Source organism: Heteronotia binoei, chromosome 9 (genome assembly GCF_032191835.1).
Source record: "Heteronotia binoei isolate CCM8104 ecotype False Entrance Well chromosome 9, APGP_CSIRO_Hbin_v1, whole genome shotgun sequence".
NCBI classification, from domain to species: domain Eukaryota; kingdom Metazoa; phylum Chordata; class Lepidosauria; order Squamata; family Gekkonidae; genus Heteronotia; species Heteronotia binoei.
In genome coordinates this window covers 55,932,568-55,944,603 of record NC_083231.1, presented here as the reverse complement: position 1 = coordinate 55,944,603, position 12,036 = coordinate 55,932,568, and the positions used below count along the sequence as shown (strand labels likewise).

At 39.7% G+C, this 12,036-nt stretch overlaps 1 protein-coding gene across 5 annotated transcripts in view; it reads left to right on the top strand.

The window, feature by feature from the left end:
* The window catches only part of ARFIP1 (ADP ribosylation factor interacting protein 1), a 71,817-nt gene that overhangs the window by 53,871 nt on the left and 5,910 nt on the right, over positions 1–12,036 (top strand). For all 5 annotated transcript variants that reach the window (XM_060246640.1, XM_060246638.1, XM_060246641.1 and 2 more), the window contains one exon: positions 4–178. In XM_060246640.1, the coding sequence (XP_060102623.1) occupies positions 4–178 (175 nt within the window). The remainder of the gene's footprint in view (positions 1–3; positions 179–12,036) is intronic.

The following is a 12,036-nucleotide window of genomic DNA, read 5'->3' as shown; positions in this document are numbered from 1 at the left end:
CAGGATCGAATATGATGCTTATCGCACAGATCTAGAAGAACTGAATCTTGGCCCACGTGATGCAAATACTTTGCCAAAGATTGAGCAGTCACAACAGCTATTTCAGATGCATAAAGAAAAATATGATAAAATGCGTAATGATGTATCTGTTAAATTGAAGTTTTTGGAGGAAAACAAGGTAATTTTTATTTGCTCATTCAAGTTAAACTTGAGGTAAAATACCTACTGAAATAGTATCTGATCTTTAGATCATATCACAGTCTATTGGGTTCTTTTTAAATTTAATTCTGATAGGTCACAGATAAAGTGGATTTGAGTGTATATGTTAAAGCTAAATTTTTTTATTTCCACTTCCTAATTTTACTTCTGTGATTTGCTGTTTATTTCCTTGAATTATTGTATATCTGCAGTGGGGGGAGTCAGAAATTTTAAAAATTGAATACACTTTTTAAAATACAACAAAACAGTACACAAAATACCACAATTAATAGCATTTTCAGTCAGATTCTCTATGATCATAAGATCATATTCTCTACAAGTCATATCCTCTACAATACAACACAGACTTGCTCACTTGTTGAATGGGCAGAAGGGAAGAAGCAGTCCAGACTTCCTTTAGAAAGTTGCTCCAGAGACCATTACAGTAAGCCTGAGCACATACTGAAACCACTTGCACTTGGCAAAAGATGGGATAAATTATGTTCCTGTGGGCTCAAGGCAGCATCACAAATAATGTGGGGATGGAATGGAGTTCTGCAGCTGAAGAGGGCAATTGGCAAAATCATCCAGCAGCAAAAATGCCATTCCTTTGTTAATGTCATTATACCTTTGGATCCAGCTGAAGGTTTTGGGTCTGCTTTTGTCGGCTGCTGATTTTGGGGTGTGTGACAACTGCTGGGTTCCTGCACAAATTCCATGGGAAGATGCAAAGGGATATCCTGTGGAGAATGGGAGAGAAGGAGAAATGAGGGAAACTCTTCCCTCACTTTCTCTGCTCCATCCCCTTCCACACCCAGTGAATTATGAACCTACCTTTTTGTTTCAGCCTTTTACCTCCAAATCAATGGTATGTTGATTCTTGTCTATCGGAACTCATGCAGTGTTTGAAAGTCCATTGTTTATACATCTTGCATAGAGTCCAAACTTGCTGCTCATGTAGTAAATAGTACTGTTAACCTTTTTCTGTTTGTTAAATTTTTATCCATGGTCATAGCCACAAGGTGGAATGGGGTGGGGTGGGCTAGGAGAAGTGCCCCTCAATTTAAGGTAAGGAATTTAACTTCTAGCTTCGAAGTTCACGGGAATTGTATGTTCTCTCTTCAGTTCGTTTTACAAAAAGTCTGATAATAATTTGCGTTGCTACAGCTTCTTTCCCTTGAATACTGGCACTATTATCTCATTTGCTGTAGATGCCCTGAGGGGAAGGTGGTTTGGCAACTTCAGATGTTAAGATAAATTATTTGTGATCTGTCTTTCTCTCTGTCTTCACAATGAATAAAAGCCGTACTGATTGTGCACTAATAGTCTGCAAGATGTCAAGAGTCCATGACAGTTGGTAGCACTGCCTGTTACACAGCCCATTCTGTGTTTGCACAGATTGTACTCCATGAAATTCAACAAGTCATATCCACATTCTTGCAGATGGCTACAGATTTTAAATGGCAAATATAAGAGATTGAAATTTTCTGAGATAACTGTGTCTCTACAGTTGGAGAAAATATACAGCTCTTCAAGAAATCATAGGTGACATTAAACCTTAACATTTATACAGCATGAGAAATGAAAAAGTATAGACAGTAGACTTTCTAACTGACCTCATGTCAAATATGAGTGCTATGAAATATTGGTTATAAATAGGAATGCCACCCAAGCTGAAATTCAGGCCAGAGTTTTGAGGTTTTACCCTATTCAGTTTTCAGCAGGGACTTGGTATAATCTGTGACAAGTCTGAAAGGTCCACTACCATATTAAGTACTGCTAGACTTGGAAAAAGACTTCAAAGTACCAGTACATACTAGTTACATTGTAGGTATAGTGTTGCCTGTAAGCATCTATCCAGCCCCACAAAGTATCCAAGGATTTGAAAAGTATAACACATTCTGATAAGCTCCCTTTGGCTTTCATCACAATGGAAGTCCAGAAACTCTGTGGGATTCTGACATTCTATTTTAGATTTGTGGGATTTCTCCGTTAAAACTTTCAGATTTTGTTTATCTGTAATCTTGGAGTTGTTTTCAACATTTTTCTCCCAACCTGGTTGATCTGCCATGTCAGTGCCTACCCAGGAGAACTGTTTCAGAAGTGCAGTGAGGTAAACTGTGAGGTGGGCTTCTCATGTACTCTAGTTTCTTTATAAACACCCATTTCCTCCTCCCCCAGTATGTGAACAGCCAGACTCAGGTCCTTCCATGGCTGTATTTAGATAAAATAACATTCTAAATCTATGGATTTCTTTTGATACAATCTTTTGTCATTGTTAATTCCCCTTATATATCCTGAGTGTATATGTATTAATTATTATCACAGAGCAGGAGAACTTTTGCCCTAATCTCCATTTGAATAATGTAAGATATACAAATGAGCTTTATTGGGACCATAGCTTGATTAATATTTACAACTGGAAAATTACTACAGATGAGGGTGAACATCTGAAAGATAGGAAGTGATAATCTCAATGTGTAGATGGCTGAGACAAATTATGTTCATTCCCAAACTGCTTAGCACTAGAAACACTTTGCATGTTGGGTTTTCTATTCATAGGTGTGTTCCGAACAAGTCACTCAAGTGGAATTCAGTCATAGGAATGAAATGCAGTTAGCAAATTATAATATGAGATGTAGTCCCAACTCATGTTCTTGTACCAGCTCGTAAGCCACTTGGTTATTCAAAATATGCTGATGGATCCTCTATATGTGTCAGTAGGAAAAAAAACAGAAGGGGGAAAAGGAAAGCTGTTGGTTCCCTGCATAGTATGGAATTATGGCCCTTGGCTGTTTGTATTTTCTAGTTTAGAGAGAAGAACATGGAGATAGTAGAGGATAGCTTTCCTGAACATGGAAGAAAGAGGAGGGTTAGGAGCCTATCATTAAGTCACATTTCTGTACTGTGTACTGCTTTAAATCAGTTCTCTCTCTGGAAATTGAATTAAATCTTAAATGAGACTGCTGAAGGATTTTTTCAACTAGGAAAAGTTTATAGTATGTCATTGTGATGGTAATGGAAGGGTTAATAGAAAAACTAAGGACTCATAGAACCTGACTCAGGCTCTATGAGTCCTTAGTTTTTCTATTAACCCTTCCATTACCATAAGAACATAAGAGAAGCCATGTTAGTTCAGGCCAATGGCCCATCCAGTCCAACACTCTGTGTCACACAGTGGCCAAAAAAAAATTATATATATATATATATACACATACACACACACACACACACACATATACACACTGTGGCTAATAGCCACTGATGGACCTCTGCTCCATATTTTTATCTAACCCCCTCTTGAAGGTGGCTATGCTTGTGGCCGCCACCACCTCCTGTGGCAGTGAATTCCACATGTTAATCACCCTTTGGGTGAAGTACTTCCTTTTATCCGTTTTAACCTGTCTGCTCAGCAATTTCATCGAATGCCCACGAGTTCTTGTATTGTGAGAAAGGGAGAAAAGTACTTCTTTCTCTACTTTCTCCATCCCATGCATTATCTTGTAAACCTCTATCATGTCACCCCGCAGTCGACATTTCTCCAAGCTAAAGAGCCCCAAGAGTTTCAGCCTTTCTTCATAGGGAAAATGCTCCAGCCCTTTAATCATTCTAGTTGCCCTTTTCTGGACTTTCTCCAATGCTATAATATCCTTTTTGAGGTGCGGCAACCAGAACTGCACACAGTACTCCAAATGAGACCGCACCATCACAGTCATTTTGTAGCATGAACAATTCTTTCTGTTCTGGGCTGCAGAACAACTAGCAGTATCCATTTCAGTAATTTCATAGTCTTTCTATAGTGACCATGAGCTGCATTTGTCTGAGAATGCATGTGTGACAATGTATTGTAGAAACCTCTGTTCCATACATTCTGAACTTTTATACCAGATAGCTTGTAGATATGCTGTTGTTTTAACTGTTGTTGCTTTCTACAAGCATTCCTTTCTCCTACTAGAGATGGGATTTCTCCCAGTCCAGTTCTCAAGATGCAGTGGGGCCCATATACCCCAGCATTACATCCCATATACAGATTGAGTTGCTGAATGCTGATCCGCCCTGTTGTGATCCATCGTGAGCCCACTCACAGAATAGGGCGGACTAAAAATTAACAAAAATAAATAAATAAAATGCTGGCCTCTTTTGGAGTCCAAAGTTTACTTACAGTTTTGATGCAAAGTGTAAATATCAACTGTTGAAACTTTTAAAAGCAGCAAATGCATATGTCTTAGTTTCAGGTCACCAAGAAAGCAAACTGCCCTTACTGTTTATGGGATGTACTTTGAAGTTTATACTTTGAGAGAGGAGCTCAGTTTCTCTTTTTCTTTCTTTCTTTTTTTGTAATAATGAAATTATTTTTTGTAATAATGAAATTATTTTTTGTAATAATGAAATTATTTTGAAACCATAGATAATTTTAAATTTAAATAAGCAAAATTCTATGAACATTTCACCTTAAAGATCTGTGCCTTAAAATGCAACTCTTCAGACCTAAATAAAAGTAATATGCACAAAAAGAGGCATCTACGCTTTGCGGTATCCCACCTGTTTGTCATGTAAATACTAAAGACTGTCGTTTCTAGGCTTGCAGATGATTATAGGGCTTAACAAGCTGTTCACAATCACAAGGCACTGCCAGTATTGTGGTTTGGAATGCCCGTTATAAGCTTCAACGTGCCATTTCCTGTGTCTTGTTTTGCTTCCAGAAATGTTTTTTGAATGACTCCTTTAACTGAGAAGAATGCCAGACTACATGTTGATCAGTGGCAGGACAGAGCTAGCTCCCTGAAAGCTCTCCATATATGTAATAAACCATTCTGCAATCTTTTTGGCATTCTATTGAGCCATGGAAAATAGTGAAGAACAAAATAGAAAGTTATTTCCAGGGCAGTCATCTGTCCCAGCAATACATCATGAAGCATCTGTCAGTGTAATCCTCCAGCAGCACACCTCCATACCTTTTCCTATCTCCGTTTCCTCTTAATGAGAGACACCAGAGCCTTTACTTGGCACTTAGTCCATATCCTAAAATAAGCAAAATGCTACAAAATAGTAAAGTGCTTTAGATCTACTGTGACTAAGAATTGGTGTTTCATGGAGGAGGAAGATGGTTAAGGGAGGGTCATATAACTCCATGCATCATGTAGTACATCCATGACACTATGTGGAGCTTTGTGTACAGGGTTGTTTTTATCCTATAATTCCTCAAGCAGCTCCATGGCTCTCCATTCCTCATTTTATTTTCACAACAGCCCTGTAAGGTAGGCTAATTTGGTAACAGGCGAGTGGCCCAAGGTTACACAGAGAATTTCTTGATTGATTTGAACCTGGATCTTCCAGGTCCTAGGTGAATACTCTAACCACTGTCTCTGTTCAGCGGTGATAGTAGACTTGTAGAAAAGGGTAAGGGCTTGATGTCATGGACAATGTTTATTTACTTTTTATTTAGAATATATATTTCCTTTTCTTCTGAGTATCTCAGGACCCAAGATGGGTAACTGCACAAAATAATTCGATTAAACAGATATTTAAAAACCATCAATTTTGACACCAAACTGACCAAAGAGCATTTAGAATATATAGAAAACCCTATAGAGACATCAGCATTAACAGAGGTTCTGGGGAAAATAAAACCCCTGGTAGGGATGGACTGCTAATGGAATTTTAAAGAAAGTTTAAACCCCTTATATTAGAGCCATTGTTGAAAACCTGTAATCTTATATGGACTAACAGGAAGATACCAAATTCCTGAAAAGAGGCATAGGTAATAGTCATCCCTAAAATTGGAAAAGATAAATTAAAACCTGAATCTTATCACCCAATTTTAATTTTAATCCAGTTTTGTAAATCTCACAGAACTCGGCACTTCTAACTCTTGATGCAGAAAAGGTATTCGACAAAGCAGAAATCTCGTACCTGAAAGAAAACCTATGGGGTTTGACCCAGTTTTTTTGAGATCAGTGGAAACAATGTATTAGACCCCTGTAGCCCAAATTTTTGTAAATAACTTTAGATCAGAAGATGTTACACTTATCATGGGTACACACCAGGGTTGTCCCCTGTCCCATATTCTTTTCTTGTTCTTTAGAATCTGTGGTGTGTGCCATAAGGAAGGACCCAGATATTACCAGAATAACAACACTATCAGGCACATACAAACTGACCTTGTTTGCTGATGATGCAGTGATTTTTCTCAGTAATCCAAAGGAATCCTTGAGGTATTTGATGTTTAGCATAAAGAGGTTTAGTGAAGTATCAGCTTTCACAATTAATTACACAAAAACAGAGCTATTCCCAATCTGTGTATTTTATAAGTGAAAGCACCTTGGAATTACTGTTCCTTTAAACCTTTCAGAACTTTTCAAATAGAATTACATTGATCTTGGTAAATCAATTAAGGGTACATTTAGATGACTGGGGGGAAACTAATTCTTTATTAGAAAGAATAAAATTAATTAGAACAATACTATTTCCTAAATTTTTGTTTTTATTTCAAAATTTGCTGATACTGATCTCCAAGAAAGAGTTCAAGTATTGGCAGACTCTATGGAGAAATTTTCTATAGGGACAAAAACTATGTGGATTAAGTTATAATCTACCAACACGTCCCACAGAACAGAGAGGCTTAGCCCTTCCTGAATTTAAAGCATATTATATATTATTTTTGACTCACCAGTTTTGACAAAGCAATGGGTACAAATTGAAAAAGAATATCTTTATCCATGTTATCTGCATGAGGTGATCTGGAATATCCCAAATCTGCACTCAGATCCCTTCTTTAAGCTCCTGAGAGCAAGGATGAGGCCCCGTGCTGGCTCTTTCCCCTGCCCAACACTTGGGCGGAGGGAAGAGGCAGCTCAGCCCCACTCCCGGGCTGCCTCCCCTGCAGGAAATGTAACAAGAAAAAGGGATCAGAGTTAATGGGACAGGCAATGGAAGTTAAACAACTACTGTGATTATAGTAACCATTTAAAAATCTTCATATATTTTAATGCACATTTTAAATTTTGCATACTTCATGTTATAATAAAAATCCAATTTAAATATCCATTCATATATTTCATATTGTAAATTTTGCATACTTCATGTTATAATAGAGGTCCAATATTAGCATTTCCATATTGCAAAAAAAAAAGTCTATGAGCACCCAGATATAGGCCCATTTCATCAGTAGACTTTTCCTCTGGAGTAATGGCTTTCTTTGTTTTTTTCAGGTGTAACAGCCACTAGTACTGACCAAATGTTCATGATTCTTCTTACCACATCTTTTCTCTCAATCACTCCAAGACACTTAATGTCGCCTGTGCCGATCCTGAATTCAAAACCTCTTAGAATTTACAGTAAATTCTAAGAGGTTTTGAATTCAGGATAGGCACAGTACTGGCATGTTTGAAACCATACACTTAAGTGTTTTGAGCTAAAATTGCTGCAAAAAGAAGAGCCTGCTCGACATTAAAATTAATTATAAAGAAAATAAGAGCAAATGGCCATCTAAAGAACAGCTTGCTGAATATAGTCATAGAGGGCTATAGGCCAGCAAACTCCAGAAGGCTTGAGTATCTGGTTAAATGAATCAGTTTGAACTGGCTCTAGCTCCTATATGAAAAATATACACACTTAAGTGTCCCTGAGTGATTGAGAGAAAAGATGTGGTTAGAAGAATCATGAACATTTGGTCAGTACTAGTGGCTGTTACACCTGAAAAAAACATAGAAAGGCATTACTCCCGAGGAAGTCTACTGATGAAATGGGCCTATATCTGGGTGCTCATAGACTTTTTTTGCAATATGGAAATGCTAATATTGGACCTCTATTACGACATGAAGTATGCAAAATTTACAATATGAAATATATAAATGGATACTTAAATTGGATTTTTATTATAACATGAAGTATGTAAAATTTAAAATGTGGAGCATTAAAATATATGAAGGTTTTTAAATGGTTGCTATCATCACAGTAGTTGTTTAACTTCCATTGCCTGTCCCCTGCAGGAAAGGCAGCCTGAGAGCGAGGATGAGGCCCTGCACCAGCTCTTTCCCCTGCCCGAGACTCGGATAGAGGAAAGAGGCAGCTCGGCTTCATTCCCAGGCCACCTCCCCTGCAGGAAAGGCAGCCCAAGAGTGAGGACAAGGCCCTGCGGCCATTCTTTTGACCACCCAAGATTTGGGTGGAGGAAAGAGACCGCACTGCGTCACACACACACCCCCACACACCATTTAAAGACTCCTGCCAATCAGCTGGGGGTCAAAATTGGAGGGGGAAGGCAGATCGGCTGTTTCTGCCTGGGGAGAAGCAGCAGAAGCAGCTCCACCTCCCCCCCTCTTTTAAAGGGCAGGGACGAGGGCAATGGTGGGGCGACTGCCTGGGGCAGCAAAAACCCCAGCACCGCACCTGATCACATATGTAACATAGCAAACAACATAAAGGTTTGGTTAGATAGGCCATTAACATCTTTTGAAAAGTTGATTGAGGAGAGGGTACCTATGGAATCAAAGTGTTAAAAATTATATATCAGCTATTGAACCAAAATATATGGTCCCAGACCACTTCTCAAAAATTGGCCTGCCATAAGCACTATAAAATTCAATTTAATGACTGCCAATGGCAAAAAGTATGGTCATCCAGTCTCTATATTTCAAAATCAACAGATATTAAGATGTAGAATTTTAAAATGTACTCAAGGAGGTATCTGACACCACAGAGACTTTATTATAGTAAATCATTAAATAATCCAAATTCCTGAAGAAATGTGAGTTACCAGGTACCTTTATATACTGTTGGTGGGAATGCCCACGTATTAAATCTTTTGGAACACAATTTTACCTATTATAGAGAAGATTGTAGGCTGTAACATTTCCTAATACAAAAGAAACTCTTTTGTTAAATCAGACAGGGGCTGAATTAGCAGTCTTACTTTTGATTGCAGCCAAAAGTCTAATTGCTCAATTTTGGAAGATGAAAAAAATCCCCACCATAAGACTGTGGTTCTTGAAAGTTTGGGATATCATCATCTGTGATAAAATAGTGTCTCAAATTTTATTTGCAGATGATCCATTGAATCCATGGTTTTCCTTTTTTCAATATATTGCAACTAATGAAAATGGAAATAGTGCTCTAATAAATATTTAGATTTTGCTTTTTATTAATAAACTAGGAGTAAGGCCAGTTGTGAAGAAAAATACAATGGGTTCTAGAAGGAGGCTCTGGGCAAGTGTCCCCCCTTCCTGTCTTCTCACCATCCAAGTGAAGGTATTCACCCCACACACACCTCAAGGGGAGCTGATCTCTGTCATCTAGAGAGCAATTGTACATCTGAGTGATCTCCAGCGGTTCCCCAGGAGAAAACGGCATTGTACCTGTCTGAGGTCCTATCCCTCCTCAAACCCCACCCTCTCCAGGCCCCACCCCTTAAATCTCCAGGAGTTTCCTAACCGGGAGTTGGCAACCCTATCTCCTTCCCTTTATCTGCCCCTCTGACTTCAGGTTTCTATCACCTTCCACCTTCCTGCAGACTCTACATAGGAAAATGACAGTATTTCTTCACAGTGTGGGAGAGACCAAAGCAGCTTACATCATTCTTCTCTCCCCTTTTTGATCTGAACAACAACCCTGTGATGTAGGTTAGGCTGGAAGTCTGTGACTGGCCTAAAATCACCCAGTCAGCTTCCACAGCAAGAATCTGGGTCTGGCAAACTGCTCTGAAGCCCTAACTCCAATTCCCTCCTCAGACTCCACCACAGAATCTCCAGGAATTTCCCAACAACCTGGAAAGGTACCACTAAAGGACTCTGGGTGAATGCCCCCCCACCCTTGCTGTCTTCCCACCCACCCAAGTGAAAGCATTCACTCCCACCTCACCTCAAGGGGAGCTGATCTCTGCCATCTGGATAGCAGTTGTAATTCTGAGTGATCTCCAGCCCTCACCTGGAGATTGGCAACAGTGGTTCCCAGGAGGAAAATGATACCTTAGGAATTTCCCACCAACCTGGAAAGGTACCGCTAAAGCCCCTGAGCGAGTGCCTCCCCCAGCCTTGCTACCTTCCCACCCACCCAAGTGAAGGCATTAATTCCCCCCACACACTTCAAGGGGGCATGAATCTGCTATCCGAAATTTCCTAACCTGGAGTTGGCAATCCAGCAACTTCTACATGGAAAAAGGACAGTCTTTCTTCACAGTGGCATGGGGCAAGCACTTGGAGATTGGCAACAGTGGTTTCCTGGGAGGAAATGGTAACATCAAACAGCTGACAGGTAGACCTGCTCCACTGGTGGCTGTAAGAGACAGGGGGCCATTGCAAGCCTCCCTTCAACTCCCTCTGTTTATCTACTGGTGTTGAAGTGCCCCCTCCCTGCTGTAAACAAACACTCTTTTTTAGTTAGTTGAAGAGGTGTAGGAAGGTAAACAGAATGAAATAAAAAGACTGAAAGATAGATACAGAGAAAGAATAATAAAAAGAACAGAACAATTGCAGCCCCCTACTGGTGAAACCAACTGCCGTATGAAGTGAGGGCCTTGCGGAACCTCATGCAGTTCCACAGACCCTGCAAGACTGTCCTCTTCTGGCTGGAATTTAATTGACACGACACCAGTATTTAAGGGAAGTGCAAGAAGGCCATCACCACTGAAATAACACCAATCCAATATTCTGTTTTAACTATTGAATACCTGTTTTATTGTTGAATGTGTAATTTTAATACTTATTTTAATTGTTTGTTGGGATTTTATGTTGTAAGCTGCCCTGAGCCTGCTTCAGCAGGGAGGGCGTGATATAAATAAATAAATAGAAGAGGGAAGTAGAAAAAAGAGGAGGAGAAAGGAGTGAGAGAATGAGAAGAAGAGAGATAGACAGGGCCCTGAGGAGAGGCAGTACTGATCAGTAAGCCCCCAGGAGAACCTAAGGCAGCAGAGAACTATCTCCCTCAGAGGTCAGTGGCCATCTGGTGGCATTCTTGCCTGATCCATCCAGGATCCTTAGGTGATTTACTTGTTAGAGTATTATCTGTATTGCTGATTATACCAATAACATAGTCTTGAGCAGTGTTCCCTCTAAGCTGAGTTAGTGTGAGCTAGCTCACAATTTTTTAGCTTCTGGCTCACATATTTTTGTCTTAGCTCAGGAAAAATGGCCCCAGAGCAAACTAATTAATGCAGTAGCTCACGGCTTTGATGCTAGTAGCTCACAAAGTAGATTTTTTGCTCAGAACACTCCACAGCTTAGGGGGAACATTGAGCACTTTTAGAGTAGTTTCATTGTTACAGTGTTTTGTCAGAAAGATGCATATATAGTAGATACATGTCAGTGTGAATGTGGCCCACTTTCTAATTTGGCCAAAGCCACATTTAAAGTAGCTTGAGCAATAGGAAGAAACTTCTAGTCTGCTGCTTTGTTAAAAGAGCTGTTGGTTTAGGTTTAAGGAGCATCCCCAGTCTGGGCAGCAACAAAGTGGTAACACTCCCTAGGAGGAATACAGGTAATCTAGATATAGCTAATTGAGGAAAATAGCACAAGCAGTTGATCTAGAACATTAGCAAACCCACGCAATCACAATAATATCAAGTATACAGGACAAATACCAGTCATTAGAATGTGTACAAATACAGAAGAGATAGAGCTATCGATCCATGTAATTCAAGCTAATGTCAGATTCCCAAACCAGGAGTCTGAGGCTGCTTTCCACATGGGTTGGGAGGTGGGAGCAGCTGTGGAGTGGGATGGAGGTGCCCAGGGGAAGTATTTGTATGTCCTATCTCCTACCAATGCCCATGCATTGTGTCAGAAGCACTGATGATCACACAGCCTGGCAACCTCCCCTCCCAGTGTGGTGTAGTGGTTAAGT